The following is an 18,178-nucleotide window of genomic DNA, read 5'->3' as shown; positions in this document are numbered from 1 at the left end:
GACGTGAGGAGAATGAGAGAGATAGAGGGGATACCATAGAGGATGGATTGGGGAGGGTACGAGTGGATAAAGGGTATTGTTGTCTTTTGGTTTTACTGTGAAGGGTTTTATTATTTTTTATTATTTTTATTTCAGATACAACTAACAGAGTTAAAAGTAAGAGTAAATTGAGCCTTAATAGTTATAAAGCAGGGGTAAAATCACAACGATAACAAAAACGAGGGTAAAATCACAATTGGACATCAAAATAGGGGCAAAAACACAATATTCCCAACAAAGAAACAGACTTATCAAGGGTAGCTGGCCCATCAGAGCATCAATCACGAGAAATGTATACCAGCTTTGTTGAAGAGAGACAGCAGGTATAAGAAATCAACTTGGCTCAGCTTGGAACCTCTCTTTTCTGCAAAATCGCCCTGCTGCAATATACCCATAATCTTTTCTTTAAAGCTTCCAGCACCATCTCCAGCCATGTCTCCGTCATCCATTTCCATTTCATCATCTTCCTTCTCATCGCCAGTCTCCATGTTCAGATCTTCAACCATATTAGCCAGCAACGCGACGTCGTCCGCAGACATCTTCTCCTCGCCCATGTCTGCATCTTGTGTACGTTGGAGAGACTGCATAGTCTTGTAGTTCTTCTCTAGCAATTCAAGAACACGCTTCTGTTTAAAGAGGGAGCCCAGGGTCTTGTTCTTCCGGTTGAAACAAATCCTCACAAGCCCATCCCACTCCTTGAAGCTGACAGGAGGGAGGGGCTTCCTGGGCTCGATTCGCACAACTGATGAATCAACTTTGGGTGGAGGCCTAAAGTTGTTCCTCCCAACCTTTAGGAGATGCGACACTCGTGACAGGAGCTGCACATTCACCGAGAGACGACAGTAGAGGGTATCTCCTGGCTGTGCCACAAGTCTCATGGCAAATTCACGTTGAAACATAATCACAGCACACCTAAAGATTGGACGGTGTGACAGAAGCTTGAAAGTAAGGGGAGATGAGATCTGGTACGGGATGTTCGCCACACAAATATCAAAGTATGGGAGATCACATTTGAGGACATCTCCTTGGATAACCTGCATCATGAGACAACTTATTGTATTACAATTATGTGTTCATATTACTATGGAAGGGAAAGCAAAACAAGATGAAGAAATCCATATAATGAATGGATGTTTTCAATTTGCACTCACAATCCAGATGGCCCTAACAGAGGATTCACATTACTGCCATCTACTTTGACCATCTTAAACTTCATTGTATCAGGCTAGTTTTCGTTTTCATAGCAATTAAAATTAATTTCCTTATCCCCGATGAATGATCCATAAAATTAACTGCCTGCAAACCATTCATTATCACGTAAATATGCCTAACCGAAAGCTGACAAGATGCATCATAGATAGTTCATTGCAGGATTTGATTTACCCCAGTTCAATTTGCTTTCTCGTGCATGATGATATGAATAGCACCAGTAGGAAAAAGTCACCAACAATAACCACATCACGGCACCTTCATAAAAAAGTAAACTCATTTCTGACAAACCTAACTCACTGGCTCTTCATGTACATGTACCACAAATGCCAATGGTACACTGGAATGAACATCCTGACGCAATTACTGATTCATCAGCTCCTAAAAACTCTAACATGAGGCAGTGAAGCCAAGATCCTCAGCGTTTTACTAGTTCAGCACTTTAGCTCATGTAGGCTATTATCTATGATGCATCTTGTCAGCTACATGTGCTACACTTTAGCAGTAGTTGACACTGAACCAAATGTCTTCACGTAAGCTCCTAAAATTATAACCTGTTCACCAACAGTACTACCAAGAACAGGAATCACAATGGGAGAGAGAAAACTCTCCTTAATCAACTACTTCAAACATGAAGCTTGTAAACCTGAGTTTTCAGGCTCCACGACACCATTCAGCTCATTACAAATCCTCTCCATTAGCAGTCGATAAGACATCAAGTTAACCAAAATCGGAAACAGCAAAAAAATCTTGAAAAAACTTGCAAGTAACAATCAAAGAGGGAACTTCAGGGAAACAATTAATTTATTCAACAACCACGGGAACTAGGAGTGAGCTGGGAGAGAATGGTACCTTGAGGCGCGAGGAGAGCGGGTGCCCCTGGAACCGCCGGTTGAGCTCGAGCACCATACGCGGGTCGAGCTCGACGGCGACGACGGCCTTGACCCCGGCCTCGAGGAGGCGCTTGGTGAGGTTTCCTGTGCCCGGCCCTATCTCGAGGACGGTGTCGGTGGGCTTGAGCCCGGCCTTGGCGACGATGGAGTCCACCAGCGCCGGGTTCTTCAGGATGTGCTGCCCCTTGGACTTCTCGAACGGGATACCGCCCTGCAGCCGGGCGCCCCCTCCGCCGGCGCCTCCCGCCGCGCCGTGGCGTTTCTTCTGGATCTTGCCCCCCGCCATGGTGTTGGGGATTCGGGTTCGCCCGGGGCGCCGCCGCCGCCGCCGCTGGAGGAGCAGGTGGTGGTGAGCGATGGGTTGTAGCGCGCACGCACTGCGGCGATGGACAGAGAGAGATGGCGGCTAGGGCTTCGGGGATATGTAGCGTTCAGGTGTTGGTTGTTCAGCTCGGGCCTCCACTGGGCCAGCCCAAATACGTGTGCTCGCACGGCCCAGTTTTGTTCAATGCTTTCATTTTCCTCGATCTCGCACGAATTTGAGCGGATTCCATAGCCCATACTCCTGTAGTCCCCTGTAACAAGTATGTAGATAAATCAAGCATGGAAGCGACCTCTTCGTTCGAATGGATTTTTTTGTGCTTAATATATGCCAATTCCAAGGATCTGAGGAACAACTCCCATGCTTTCAAAGATTCATGTGCAATTACCAAAGCTTCGGTTTTTCTGTGATTATTGCTTTTAGGATTTGAGACTTATAGAATGTTTTGAAAAAATTGTTCAGCATAAATTATCCAATACGTACTGTTTTTAGTTTTTAGATCATCCCATAGTTGATCAAGATTTCTTTTCTTCATAGCCTCAGCTTCAGCACCATTTTTTGTAAGGGTGTCCACAATAACAATTTGCAAATAGCTAGCTAGATGAGGTTTGAAAATAAAAAAAAGAATAATGTAACGGAGAGTTATGTGAGCTGCAAGAGAATGGTTTCTGAGAGATCGTGCTAGATTATTTGAGAGTCGGTAGCTATTTAATCTCTCTCCTGGACAAGAAATAAAATTTCTTCTAGACTAGCACACACAATAAGCTTTCTGAATGACTTTGCGTCAACTTTTTTTTTTCGATGCTCTGATTCTAACGTGGCATGCTTTGTTCTCTCTCTGGCAGCATTAATTAGGTTGCAAAGACAGGTATATTTGTGGTAATATCATAAGGAGCCCAAGTTCGTAGTGTACGTACGTGGCAAACCAAAATCATAAGATGATACGATACATTTATTTCGAATTGTCATGCATGACACTTCCCAATCACTCACGCGTCACGTTATTGTGCGTGCTGCCGAAAGACTAGTACTAGGCCCTCGTTTAGAGTGTGAAAAAATTTCAAATCGATGAATAGTAGCACTTTCGTCTTATTTGACAAATATTGTCCAATCGTGGACCAACTAGGCTCAAAAGATTCATCTCGTGATTTCGAATTAAACCGTGCAATTAGTTATTTTTTTTACCTACATTTAATATTTCATGCAAACGGCTAAAAATTGATGTGATGGAGAGAGAGTGAAAAAACTTGAAATTTGGATGGCATCTAAACGAGGCCTAGATCACTACAGACTACGGGATCGTGTTGGCACAGAGTTCTGCCTCACATCAAACTTTGCAGTCAGGTCAGGTCCAGTTCTGAAAAGAATGCTCCTCCATTTGCACTTTGCTGACATGTCGCCATGTTTGTGCCTCGACCAGTCATCATGCCACATAAGGACAAACACCAAACAAAATAAACATGGGAAATTAGAGCTGATTTTTTATGTACGTTTTCTTTTTCTCTTCTCTCTACAATGCGCAGTAAAAGGTGCACCGTGCACGTACTAGTGCATAGCGCACACACCAGCACCATTTCCTAGTCAAATTAAACTGATAGTATGCCCCAGAGGCCCCCCACAGGTCGCAGCAGTGGAGCTTTTCACCGACACACACAGAGACACAGACATTGCCTAGTCATCGTCTATCGCGCACGGTGGTGCGTCGGTGCCGCGCCGGCGAGCGCGCGCGCGCCTCACCGCGCGGCGGCCGTGCCCGTGCCGGTGCGGCGCGACGATCCGAAGTGCAAGAACGACGGCGTCCAGGTCCAGAACGGCGACCGCTTCCGGCGCTCCGGCGCGCTGCTAGGCGCCCCGGTGTCCAGGCCCAGCATGTCCCACATCACCTGGACGTCGTGGTACCCGCAGGTCTCCACGTCCCTGTGGAGGTCCACGATTCCTGCTGCGCGCTCTGCATTGCAGCCAACGTGCCAAGACGCGGCCCATTTCAACGAGGAACTGTTAGTGTTATATATGGAGTACTCTACGTAGCAAGCTGGTGATACAATTTGTCTGTCTGCAAACCACATGATGGTGTCACTGTTCATGGGGATCAGAGATTTGGAGTGAATTAACCGTGTCAAGCCGCATCAACGGTGACAAGTATTCGTGAATGTATCTAGGGCGCAGTTTTGTAAGACATTAGTGGAGGAAGAAAGTTCTTTAAAAAAAATGATCCTGCGGGCGGTACTACAGGAGAATGCCATATGCCTCTTTTATGCCATATATGCCAGGATGTTGAACAAAGATTAAAAAAAAGCAGAATGCCATATGGCAGTATACTCCGTACAAATCAATTGGCAAAAGTTGCCCATGTGTATCCAAACAAACCGTTGAAAGCAAAGGCGCTAGGAGCACAAGACCACACAAGGTGGCGTGGTAGTGTCCGCCCCTGTTTCCTCTACTGCGAATGTATGTATGGCCACTTCTGTTGACACTGTTTGGTGTTCATCAGATTCTTGTGAGAATCAAAATGCTGAGACGCTAGCTAGATCATACCACGCACATACTAGGAGTTTATGCAACATTGGAAATTCATGTGCTTCAAGATTGTCGTATATATATATATATAACTAATTTCAGCGAACTAATCAGAACAGAAAAAAAATATATGTAGAAACTAACAACTACACAAGGCGAACCAACTGAATCATGAGCTGTTCCTGCTCATTTGCTCGTTCGATCGCTTCAGATCGGCCGAGGAATGCAGGCCCAAGAAGCGATGCGATGCTCTACTAGCTGCCGTCCGGCGAGCCAACTGAATCAGCCGAGAATTAGAGGAGGAGGCGGCGGTTGCCGAGCGCGAGAAGAAAAAGGCTGCTTACCAGTGCGGCCCTTGCGGCGGCGCACGCGCGCGGCGACGACGGCGAGCCAGGCGCGCCTCGCCGGCGCGACGACCCGCGCGCGCCACCACGCCATGACGCGCGTCCCGGCGGCCCTGGACGCCCCGCCGCCGCCTGGTCCGCGCGGCGGCTCCGCTGGCCGCCGGGCACGGTCTCCCAGCCTCGCCGTGGCTCCGGACAACGGCTGTGCGTGCTCCTCGAGCTAGCTAGGATGTCGTCTCGCGCTGCTTGCCTAGTTGCCTGTTTCTCACCGACTGCTAATGCCAATGTAATGGGCCATCGTATTGTGTTGTGTGTATATATATTATATTTATATATCTACAACTAAAACATTCCTAACTATTTCGTCCACAGGTACGACTCTAAAGCCGCTCGGTCCCATGCATCCCCCGGCATGTGCTCGACTCATCCCCCGCTCGGTGTCTCCCCGGCATCATCCATCATCTCTCTCGCAATCCTCGCAGTCCTCCAATCACGCTCCCTTCAAATTGCGAGATCGAGTCCTCCAATCACGCCCCCACGTCATCGCGACCCTCTCCCCCGTGCCCCTCACCGATTGCGTGCTCTTCCATGATCCCCTCGCTCGCGGACGCTCCTCATTGATTGGAGGCCACCACGCCCGTTCTTCTTCAAGGAAGCACCGATCGCGTGCTTTTGCCTGATCGCGTCCTCCTCGCTAGATTGCTGCAGTCGTGCATTGAGCAAGGATGTCCATCACGATCACGCCTACCCCGCCGACGCCTCCCTCGTCGCTGCACGAACAACGGAGATGATCTAAGGTGAAAACCCACGATGGCGGGTCAACGGCAAGCCACAGCTGCAACCGTCTTGGCCAATCAAGATTGTGGATCATCGACGTTGCCATCCAAGGTGTGCCCTTTTCTATTTTAGTTCTTTTTCCCCATAATATCTAAGTACTGAGATGACCAGATGACAAAGCGGCCATCACCCGGTGGCCAGCGACCATCAGCAACAGCGTCATGGAATAAAGAGGGGTGAGGTTTATACTGCCCCATCACCATCGTGCTCTGATCCAAGGTTTTGTAAAAATACTGAGATTTTTGGATCAGAACATATACATGTACAGTAGCATGGTGTGGTTTTGATGTTTGCTGCTTGCATCTTAAGAAAACCTAGCCATGTGCCGAGCATGAGATTGCTGCCCTGAACTACTATCAAGAATAAGCAGAATGCAATAATTTCTACAATAAGCAGTTTGTGATTGAATTAATCATCGTTCTGTTTCAGCCAGTGGCGGAGCTGGGCTGGCCCAACGCCTAGGGCCACTCCATGGGCTCATTTTGGTAGATTAATTGGGTCCCTTTGAAACAGTGTGCTACAATGTAGATAAAATGGGCCAACGCCTAGGGCCGTGGCCATAGTGGCCCTAGTTTTTCCTCCGCCCCTGGTTTCAGCCTTGTAGTTTCAGTCGACTTCTATCCGAATGCCAATAATCTAAAATTGGCTCTTCATCCTTGTTGTTTCAGCCTTTTGTTTCAGTCGACTTTAATTGTTTGCTGGTTTCAACTATCTGCCACAACGCTGCAGACGGCCCTAGGGGCAATCCAGGTTTTGCCTCTCTCCACTGTTCATGATCCGATAATAAATATATATCTCTCACTCTCTTTTTTGTTCGGTTTATTTTATGTGTGCCAATAATTCATAATAACTTCGGGATGGCATTTACGATAAATTCATAGCTTCAGCGACTTCAGCGAGGGTGTGTATCAAAGCTTTGCTTCCAAGTACAATTCCTGTTTGAACGTCCCTATAGTTTTCAGGTTGCTTCTCCATCTTTCTTTTTTTTTGTTGAAGGCTCCATTTTTTCTCACATAATAAACTATCAAAATCTAGTTAGGACACATGTAACGCTATGCAAATATATATTTTTTGTGGTAGACAGACACATGCAAGGCTGAGACCAATATCTTCAGATAAAAAATATGCAAAATTGATTTTGTCGGACAGTGAACAGTGTAGACAAAGGCATTTATCTAGCGAAAAATTTACTTGTACCATTTCTTTTTTCTTTTGGTTTAGCAGAACTGACAGACCATAATAGATGATCAACAGATGCAAACTTATTATGAACCCTATTGTGGCATTTTTTTTCTTACTCTTTCAAGGTTGTTCACTTTTGTTGTGGTTCAAATTATTTTAGCTTGTTATTGATACAAACTTTATAATCTTCTTGGGAAATCTGCTTCTACAAAAATTACGATCTCATTCAACCAAAGGTAGTGTAACTGTTAATTTTGCAATGGTAAGTTTCCATTATGGTACATAATAGAGATGGCTTGAAATCACTAATATCTAAGGAATAGAGGAAGCGAAGGGAGGCCATTGCGCATTCTGGTTCCATAGTAAAGGTTTACTCTTGCACTTCATGAACTACATTTTATTTATTTAAGACATAGTTAGTTGGTCATGTCAATACTAAATAAGAATGAGTACAATATTTGCTTTGGAGCAGCTTTCTTTTCCACTAAATTTGTGCTTAGGAAACAAATACAGCACTGGAAGATTGATAAATTAATTGCATATGTCATTTGTCCTATTTGTTTCTAGGGGTTTCTTTAAGTTCATTCTTATAGTATTTCGTTTGAACTATCCTCCGTTTGAACAAAAATAACATGGGTGATCTAAGTAACAATGATTATGTAGAGTGCCTTCACAGGTAAATTCATTTCTTTGATCATTTTGGTGCGATAAATGATCAAGTACTATATTTTCTTGCAACCTTAGACATTAATCAAGGCATTTCAGCTCCTATATGTTTGTTCTTTGAATAATCTTTGGCGTGTAGGTGTGCCATGGGCAATATTTGCTCTAGAGCAGCTTTGTTTTCCACTGAATTTGTGCTTAGGAAACAAATACAGCACTGGAAGATTGATAAATTGCATAGGTCATTTGTCATTTGATAAATTGCATAGGGATTTTCACTTCGGTTGCGAAAAACCTGAAAAAACGTCTGATTCAGAATGAAACATCACTGCAGACCTTAGAAGTTCAGTGTGTCAGTGACATTGATACATGTGTAAGCAACTAGCCACAAATTGATGGTGTCTTATGCTTTTTACTATTATGTCTTATGTCTTTAATAGTTAAAGGGAGAATAAAAATATTTACTTGAATATACACATGGATGATGAAACTCACTGCAATTTATGTGTAGATGATCAAAAGGAGCTCATTCTTTCTCCTTGTATGTTTGGTGCTTTCCTTAGATGTTACCGGTGATGCTTAGCACACTAAAGAGAACTACTTACTTTCATTTTCAATTCTCTAGTGAGAGCATTACTTATTGATTTTTTTGAATGGTACAGTTTGTTAATTGCTTGTGTTGCCATTTGTTTCGGAGCCAGGTCTTGTGCTCTGACAAGAAAATGGATTTGATTATTTTAAAAATGTGTAAATTATATTTGAAACATGATAGGTAATAGCTTAAAGATTGAATGTGTGTAATAACTAGCTGTTAATTATTGTTGTTTTGCAGATACATTTCTTATACTGATCTTTGTAGTGGCAGTAGCTCACCTGCGATCTTTATTTTGAACTATGTACTTGAATTATGTGAATTTTTTGTTTCAATATCCTTGTTACGTAAAATTGATGCTCATCTTTAAGCTATTGGCTCAAAACAATATTTTGCTAAGATAAAGTAGATTTTAGTGTCCGGTGACAAAACATCAATTTCTTGATGCACTTCATGTTGAAATTTCTTCAGCTCAAAATGTAAAATTGATGCTTATCTCATTATGGTTTTCATGTAACAGTGATGATTGGCTAAATAAAATGTTATTGAAATTATATCGTTTTTTCTAGAACAATGAATTATCACAGTATTATTTTTCGCACTCCAAAGCGTATAGTCGACGGCTGTCGATATGTGTGGGAGTGTCTGCTGCTCACGATTGCGTTTGTCACTGTAGCACTGCACACGTTGGGATGGCCAGGTATTATTTTTGTCCCTGTTACAACGCACGGACGTGATCCTGGTATATAGATAATTAGATTTAGATAGATCCAGGATCATACACAGGGCGGGCGCCGGGCGTTTAACTCGTACGGAATGCCGCTGTCGCCTTTTCGTTTCGCGCAAAATACGCACGCACGCACGGCACGCACGCGCTTCTCTGTACTTGTACCATCAGCCGGGGCCCGGGGGTGCGGTTCGCTGGCGATTTGATGCGATCCCGGCCAGGTCGGCGGGCACACGGGGCCGGGCCTTCGGCCGCGCATGTGCCCGCGGATCGCGAGCCCAGGCATGCGTTGCACACTTGCATTGCACTGACGTCGCGCTGCTGCTGCAGGTAGGATATGGGAGTACATACATGAGGATACGCTGAATCCATGGGTTTGGCTCCGGGTGTCTGTTGGGACCGGCCGGCAGGTCGTTGGCGATGGCAGTCAGGGCGCCGGGGTTTCAATTCCAGGGGCTCGTACGTGGCCACGTACTATAGCGTCGGGGCCTGGCTTTGGACCTCTGGTACGGAGATCTCGCCGCGATCGGCTCGTTGTTGTTGTCGTCGGTGGTGCACGGGCACGCACGGCGGCCTCGGCTGCGCGCACGGGCTCGGGGATCACCGGATCAGCCGCCCGGACGCGCACGGGTTCCACCGGCTCGGATCCGGCCTGGACGACGACGCTGCAGCTGCCTGCGCGCGAGTACGCGACGGGGCAACCTCGGCCCATCTGACTGAGACGCTCGCCCCCGGCGACGTCGGCCCAATTCCAACCAAGATAATGCAAGCCTCCCTCACGTTGCTTCGGGCGTTCGTGCAGCCCACCATTGGCAGGCAGGCAGTCCCGCTTCGATCGCAACCGGCCCGCTGGACCGGAAGCCGCGGCAATCCTGCGGATTTAAATGGGCTAGCCCACAGACATGCATATAGGCTTTTTATTTTCAGACTTGCTATTGCCCGGACATCCGATCCAGGGCGCTAGGGTCGGATGGTGCTGCGTTTGCAAGAGAGAGAGCCCACGCTGTTTTTTCGGGTGCCCTACCACGTGGGCCCCCACACCTGTGCTCATTTTCTCACGTGCCCGTTTACCGGCGCCCTAGCAGTGGGCCCGTGACGCCTGGACGTCACCCAACAGCTGCAGCATGTGGCTGGTGTTGGTGGGTCCCATTGCAATATATGCAACACCACTTCCTTGTGAAAACACTTGCAACATAAGTCCGAAAATAACTGAAACACTTGTAACATATGTCTGAAACACGTGCAAAACACCTGGAAAACACTTAAAAGACATTGCAAACATATGCAGCATTCACATAAAACACTTGCAACAGTCGTATGAAACACCTGAAATACTTGAAACATAGGCTTACCACATGCATGTATATGCAACATCCAGATCTGTTTTTCCAACATCGAGATAAAAATACTGCAACATACGTCTGATGCAGATGAAACATTTCGAACATACACTTGAAAAATACGTGTATAGCCATTGCAACATGTGCAACATCCCGATCTACTTTTGCAACATCGATATAAAACAGTTGTAACATACCTCGAAAACACCTGAAACACTTGAAACATAGGTTCACAACATGCTCTTTTAGCGCAAATATCTCCTTGCTGCTTCGGCGAATGGAGGCTCGTTGGCATATGGAGGTCACCGTTGTGCTTGCTAGCAATGCGGAGCTGGCGGTGGCCCACGAGGGCAGGTGTGGAGGCGGCACGGGCGGTGGTGGTGCATAGGGCGAGTGGGTGGCGCGTAGAGGTCACCGGTGTGCTCGCCGGCGACGCGAAGCTAGGCAGCGGCGCAAAGAGGGCAGGGTGGGGCAGCACGGGCGATGGTGGCTCAAAGGCCGGGTGGGCGTGGCACGGGTGGCGCTGAGAGTGGGTGAAGTGTCGGAACGTCCGGGGTAGAGCGTTTCCATTTTATTTCATGGATTGTGGTGTATATGCATGTTTATCGGTTAACCTTACGATACAGTTGCACACTTGCGCTTGACTTGACATTTAATGCTCGGAATGGGGCGACCAGGCGAGTCAGCGGGTGCAGGTCGTTAGCCTTTAAGGCCTTGTTTAGATCACCTCCAAATTCCAAGTTTTTTCACTCTCTCTCCATCACATTAATTTTTAGCTGTTTGCATGGAGCATTAAATGTAGGTAAAAAAAATAACTAATTATACAATTTAGTTCGAAATCACGAGATGAATCTTTTGAGCTTAGTTGGTCCACGATTGGACAATATTTACCAAATAAGACGAAAGTGCTACTATTTATCGGATTGAAATTTTTTACGATCTAAACATGGCCTAAATTAAAATTTCGGTGAGGATAGTTTTTTTTTTGTATGTGTTCGACAAAAGAGATATTGTATATATTTAGAAGAATTATAACTCTCGCGGATATTATAATATTGGACGTGACTAGATGCCCGCTTTAACCGCAATCTGGTTGGACGGATATGACCTTCGAGCGATGTGCTGTCTGGACTAGCGTTCGGACCTACTAGTCGACGGGCGCCGCTTGGCTCTCTAGATACGGGGACTTCCTCCGTTTCTCCGCAGCCAGTCTAGCCAGATACAAGCTATTGAGCGTGTATATGTTTTCTATACATCCAGGCAACCAAACATTGGCTCAGTCTAGCCAGGACATGCAGATGCTATTATCCAAACAAAATTGTCTCGCATAGACTAGGCCAGGCCTGCGATATATACCAGGTCAGGCTCAACATGGAAGACAACTAATCACACCCATTGTGAAGACGTGTTTGATGTGTTTGAATGCTGCCTGCTAGGCAGCAATCCTGACCCAGGCAGAGAAAATTTGCGCCTAGGAGCACTTGCCTGGCATGTGTTTTCGAGGGTCTCAAGCAAACATGCTTGAATCCGTCACCACGAACCTGTTGATTCCAAGAAAAAGCAGTCGAAGCGCCCAGTGCCAGCGATCACGGTCAGACGATCGACGAGCGTCGACAGAATATGCTGGGCAGTCCACCGACGGATATCCTGTGATGGTAGATTTATTGGTGGGATGCGCGTAATCAGGAACCAGATGGTGACACAAGGCGTAGAGACATCGATTTAGACATGTTCGAGCCGTCTGATCGACGTAATACCCTACGTCCTGTGTCTTTGATGTATTGTATTGATCTGTATGTAGATCCGCTCTAATAGATCCTATCCGCTAGGGGGCCCTTACCTCTCCTTATATACTATGAAGGAGGTAGGGTTATAAGTAAAGTAGCCTATTTGGTACTATACAATGTCTTGCGGTGCACGTCGAGCAGCGTCGTGCACGTCTTAATCTTGTGGGCCGGGCCACCCGTGGGGGCGCAGCCCATGTCTTGGGGGCCATACCACCACAGCTAGTCCCCGAGCCTGACAGTAGGTGACATAGTCACGTGTTGCTAGGGTCAGAAAATAGAAGACCAGCCGAGCAGGCAGCCAGTCCCCGGCCATAGCCTCGAGATGAGAACAAGCACATTCACCGCAAGGTGAAGTGTGTCCACTTAGTCCCTGAGCCTGCTGGAAGATAAAGAATGAATCTTGTAGCAGGGTCAAAGAAAAAGAAGTCTGAAAGCTTGCTGACGTCGTCCGACATGTTCGTATCAAGACCCCAGACGTGTTGCCCAAGATCAGCACCCTGATCCAAACAGCATGGAGTAGCTTGATAGCACACCGACAAAACGTAACAAGATCCGAGCACCGAGGAGTCCCCGACGTAGGCGGCGACGACCGAGCACCAAGGAGCGAGGAGTCCCCGACGTCGGCGGCGATGACCGAGCACCGAGGAGCGAGGAGCGAGGACTCCCCGACGTAGGCGGCGATGACCAAGCACCGAGGAGCGAGGAGTCCCCGGCGTAGGCGGCGATGACCGAGCACCGAGGAGCGAGGAGTCCCCGGCGTCGCTGGCGATGACCGAGCACCGAGGAGCGAGGAGTCCTCGGCGTAGGCGGCGAGGTCCGAGCACCGACATAGCTGACGATGTCCGTGCACCGAGGAGCAAGGAGTCCCCGGCGTCACTGGCGATGACCGAGCACCGAGGAGCGAGGAGTCCCGGCGTCGCTGGCGATGACCGAGCACCGAGGAGCGAGGAGTCCCCGGCGTCACTGGCGATGACCGAGCATCGAGGAGCGAGGAGTCCCCAGCGTCGCTGGCGATGTCCGAGCACCGAGGAGCGAGGAGTCCCCGGCGTCGCCGACGATGACCGAGCACCGAGGAGTCCCCGGCGTAGGCGGCGATGTCCGAGCACCGAGGAGTCCCCGGCGAAGCTGGCGACGACCGAGCACCGAGGAGCGAGGAGTCCCCAGCGTTGCTGGTGATGATCGAGCACCGAGGAGCAAGGAGTTCCGGCGTCGTTGGCGATGACTGAGCACCAAGGAGCGAGGAGTCCCCGGCGTAGGCGGCGATGTCCGAGCACCGAGGAGCGAGGAGTCCCTGGCGTCGCTGGCGATGACCGAGTACCGAGGAGAGAGGAGTCCCTGGCGTAGGCGGCGATGTCTGAGCACCGAGGAGCGAGGAGTCCCCGGCGTCGCTGGCAATGACCGAGCACCGAGGAGCGAGGAGTCCCCGACGTAGGCGGCGATGTCCGAGCGCCAAGGAGCGAGGAGTCGCTGGCAATGACCGAGCACCGAGGAGCGAGGAGTCCCCGGTGTCGGCGGTGATGTCTGAACACCGAGGAGTCCCCGGCGTAGGCGACGATGTCCGAGCACCGAGGAGCGAGGAGTCCCCGTCGAAGCTGGCGATGTCCGAGCACCGAGGAGCGAGGAGTCTCCGGCGTTGCTGACGATGACCAAGCACCGAGGAGTCCCCGGCGTCGCTGACGATGACCGAGCACCGAGGAGTCCCCGGCGTAGGCGGTGTTGTTCGAGCACCGAGGAGTCCCCGGCATAGCTAGCGATGTTCGTGCGGTGAAGTGTGCCCACTTAGTCCTCGAGCATGAAGAATCCGAGCGCTGAGGAGTAACCGCTGTAGCTAGCAATGAAGCACGAGCGGCAAACAGTCCAATCAACTAGTCGGCGATGGAGTCCATGAACCGAGCGGTCCGACCAGTTGATCGGTGGGGAAGCCCGAGCACCAGGTGTTTCGATCACCTGGACGATGATCCTACAATGCAAACATGTAGAACGAGTAGTACATGACGCACAAATAAATAAACTCCGGAGAAAAATCAGCAATGGTGATGAAACGGCGTATGCAGTTCGACGATCAGTTGGCATGAAAATATATTTAATATAAACTGCCCGAACAGTTAGTGTGTAGCTGAGTCTCCAGCCCTAGCTAGCCCATAGTCCATAACGTCGAGCGCAGAGCCCGTGCACATATAGGAGGAACAGGCGTGACCAAGGAGCCGCTGCCGACCACCCATAACGCAGAGCGTGGAGCCCGTAGCACGTGTAGGGAGGAGCCAGAGACAGGGCTGTCTCTAGAGGCGTCCAAGCATCAACGCGACTGTTCGGGGGTTCGAAAAATCGTTTGGAGAGCAAATATGGAGAAAACAGCTCGGAGAAACATTATGGTGATATACGGAGATTGGAGAATATTTAGAAGAATATTAAAGCGTGACTTAGCTTTAGACGGAGCGTCTGGTCGGCGACGTATGGCATTATCTGGTCGGCGTTGACGGCGAGCAGCTGGCGGGCGGTGAGTTGTTGGTGAAGACGACCTCGGAGGTGGTTCTAAGATCGGATCCACAGTCACGGGGGCTGATGTAGCCAGCGATGAATCGTCGTTGTAGACTGGCTTGGATCTCCATGAGATTGATGACGAGAATGCGCTGTTGATTTGAGGTCCATCTGGCTCGCCATGGATCAAGCGCACACTCCTACTTGGCGCGCCAACTGTCGACATAATATGCTCGACGGTCCACCGAGGGGTATCCCACGATGGTAGATTTATCGGTGGGGGTGCGCGTGATCAGGAACCAGATGGTGACACAAGGCGCAGAGACAACGATTTAGATAGGTTCGGGCCGTCTGATCGACGTAATACCCTACGTCATATGTCTTTGGTGTATTGTATTGATCTATATGTAGATCCACTCTGATAGATCCTATCCACTAGGGGGCCCCTACCTCTCCTTATATACTCTGGAGGAGGTAGGGTTATAAGTAAAGTAGCCTATTTGGTACTATACAATGTCTTGCGGTGCACGTAGAGCAGCGCCGTGCACGCCTTAACCTTGTGGGCCGAGCCACCCATGGGGGCGCAGCCCATGTCTTGGGGGCTATACCACCACAATCAGACATGCTTTCGGACTGGCCATAGCCGGTAGCCATAGGTCCGTGTCAGGAACATTGTGAAGAAGACTAGGAAGAGAAGGACAACTGTGGGGCGTCCAACAATAGAGACAGCAACACCATCTGCTGACAATGTGGGGTAGCAAGCAGCGGTGTGAGTGGGTTGTTAGCAAGCCATTAAGTCGCTGATAGTTGTTCGTAGCGGTGTTAGTGGCGGTGATGTATATAAGCCTCGTCCTGTAACTGAATCGGTATGTTGAAACAGAAGTCTGAAACTCCCTATTCTGAATACAATTCGGTTCCTCTATTCTTGCTGCCTGCCTGAACTCTCTGCTTCTCCCAAATCCCATATTCCCCTCTAGTTATCATGTCCGATTTCTTGCGAGATCGTGACAATTGGTATCAAAGCCGTCGTGATTCCTCTCCTTGATCGCGCTTGTAATTCTAGACGGTAGGAATCTAAGTTCCGTTTCGGTGTTGAACTCGCGATTTCAGAGGTCCGTGCTTTGGTTGAGCGGGTCGGTGGTGATCGCGGGCTATTCGTGCACACCGTGCGAAGTTGATCCTCATGCTAGCGCCGAAGAGGAACCCCACCAAGTAAGCCTAGGCACGAAAAACCGAGAACCGAGAACCAAACCGAACTAACCGGAACCGAAGCCGAAGTAACTGAAACTGAAATATTCAGTCCCACATTCGGTTCTAGGTTCCCAAGAACTAAAATTATTATAGTTAATTCGGTTCCAGCACCCGGTTAACCGAATTGACCTGAAATAACCGAACTAAGCTGTTGGACCTCTTATTTTTTTACTGCAGGCTTGAATATTGCTTTATGCTTGAATATTTGAGAGAACAATAACATATATGTGTTGTACTGTTGTTTTATGATGCATTGCTATTTAAATTGTCCCTTTTGACTGCATGAAAATCAAGCAAAATACTGCCGAAATTTGCAATTGAATGTGTTGTTTCTCAGTTCCTGAAAAATTCGATTCCATCGGTTAGAACCAAAACCGAACCGAATTAACCAAAACCAAAATTCCTCGGTTCCGCATTTTCAAAGTAACTGATCGATCCCTTCTTCTCAGGTAACCGAATTAGCTAAAAAACCGAAGAACCGATCCGATCGATTTCGGTTAACCGAACGCCCAGACTGACCACCAAGTTCTAGCAGGAGATGGCGAAGTCCATTGAAGAGCTCTCATCCCAGTTCAAGAAGATGTTCAAGTAGTTCACGGGTTTCCAAATGATGATGCAGAATTCTTTGGACTCTCTCAACGCCATGGGCCCCGTTCGCTTCGCTGAAAAAATAAGCCGAAACACTATTCCAGCTGATTTGTTGTGAGAGAGAAAACACTATTTTGGCTAAAAAAACAAGCTGAAAAGTATGGATTATAAGAGAAGCGAATAGGGCCATGGGGGCGTGGCAGACGACTATGGACCGACGTTCGAGGATTTGTGTCAGCGGGCAGAGAGTGTCTCTTCATCTCTAGAGGCGGTCATGAAGCGGGTTGATCTCACCGCGTTGCGCATGGACTCTCTAGAGGTGCGACTGCACCGCCGGTTCACCCTCCACCAGGTTCGAGGTGGATGGACCTCAACCTTGCTCCTGGATCGTCCTCGTGCTCACTTGTGAGGGACGAGATGATGAGGATATGACACCCATGCATATGACCATGTTTGGCACATGGTATGGAGGGGTAGGAGGCCAGCAAGGGTGTCCAAGTCAAGAAGTAGGTCCGAGGCTAATTCGGTGAAAGTCCCCGAGGTGGAGGCCCAAAACAACTCAAGTTCGAGTCTGTCTCGGTCTCCAGGACCAGTCTGCCTTAAACTAGTCACCCAAGACGCATCCGGATTCCGTTTTCAATGATCCACATATGGATGGAAAGCTAATTTGATAAGGAAGCCAATCCCAAGTGGTTTCACGTCAAAAGACCTTCGAAATCAATGGAAATCGTCGAAACAAGTCAGCGTCCAGAATCTGTCAGGGTGCTACAACACCATCTTTTGGTCCGTTGGACCGTGTATCGTGTTTGGGCCCATTAGGGGGCGTGTCTAGGGGGGTGACGCCCAAGACTCTATAAATACCAGCCGTCACTCTCCTTAGGGTTTGGGTTTTGTTTAGTTCTTGATTTCCTTGTGAAACAAACATCGTTTTGCTACAACTGTCGCCGCCAAGGCCGCTTGCTGTGAACTAGGACCCCAGTTCTTGATCTTGTTCGCCTGTGGCGATTAGTCCTTTCGAATAAAGACTTGAACTCTTTCTCATTATTATAAGCCTCATATTTATTTACAATTTTAGATTGCGTTTATCTCGTTCTTGCTTGTGTTCTCGATTCACTTGCAGGAAAGCCTTCTCAGCGAGGTCAATCGCGTTCGCGTGGTTGATAACCAACGGAGCAGTGGTGTAACGGTTGTGGGGGTCCGAATCAGTCTTGGTTTGAAGCCTAGATCATGAACGTCGAGTCTCCACCAATCGACGCTATCATACCTTTATTTGCAATTTCAGATTGCGTTTATTTCGTTCTTGCTTGTGTTCTCGATTCGCTTGCAGGAAAGCCTTCTCGGCGAGGTCAATCACGTTCGCGTGGTTGATAACCAACAGAGCAGTGGTGTAATGATTGCGGGGGTCCAAA

General features: G+C 48.3%; 2 protein-coding genes across 2 annotated transcripts; both read right to left on the bottom strand.

The window, feature by feature from the left end:
* Nucleotides 1-220: 220 nt before the first annotated feature.
* On the bottom strand, nucleotides 221-2,533 carry LOC136471204 (ribosomal RNA small subunit methyltransferase-like). Its single transcript, XM_066468945.1, has 2 exons — nucleotides 2,101-2,533; nucleotides 221-1,073 (listed from the first exon to the last, which is right to left on the bottom strand). The coding sequence occupies exons 1-2, from the start codon at nucleotides 2,425-2,427 to the stop codon at nucleotides 321-323; spliced, it is 1,080 nt and encodes a 359-aa protein (XP_066325042.1). The 5' UTR covers nucleotides 2,428-2,533; the 3' UTR covers nucleotides 221-320.
* A 1,446-nt stretch (nucleotides 2,534-3,979) lies between these two features.
* LOC136471203 (uncharacterized) lies at nucleotides 3,980-5,578 on the bottom strand. Its single transcript, XM_066468944.1, has 2 exons — nucleotides 5,325-5,578; nucleotides 3,980-4,411 (listed from the first exon to the last, which is right to left on the bottom strand). The coding sequence occupies exons 1-2, from the start codon at nucleotides 5,416-5,418 to the stop codon at nucleotides 4,197-4,199; spliced, it is 309 nt and encodes a 102-aa protein (XP_066325041.1). The 5' UTR covers nucleotides 5,419-5,578; the 3' UTR covers nucleotides 3,980-4,196.
* Nucleotides 5,579-18,178: the final 12,600 nt, after the last annotated feature.

Source organism: Miscanthus floridulus, chromosome 8, assembly GCF_019320115.1.
Source record: "Miscanthus floridulus cultivar M001 chromosome 8, ASM1932011v1, whole genome shotgun sequence".
NCBI lineage: Eukaryota > Viridiplantae > Streptophyta > Magnoliopsida > Poales > Poaceae > Miscanthus > Miscanthus floridulus.
Note: the sequence above shows the minus strand (reverse complement) of the source record. Positions and strands in the feature narration are given on the sequence as shown.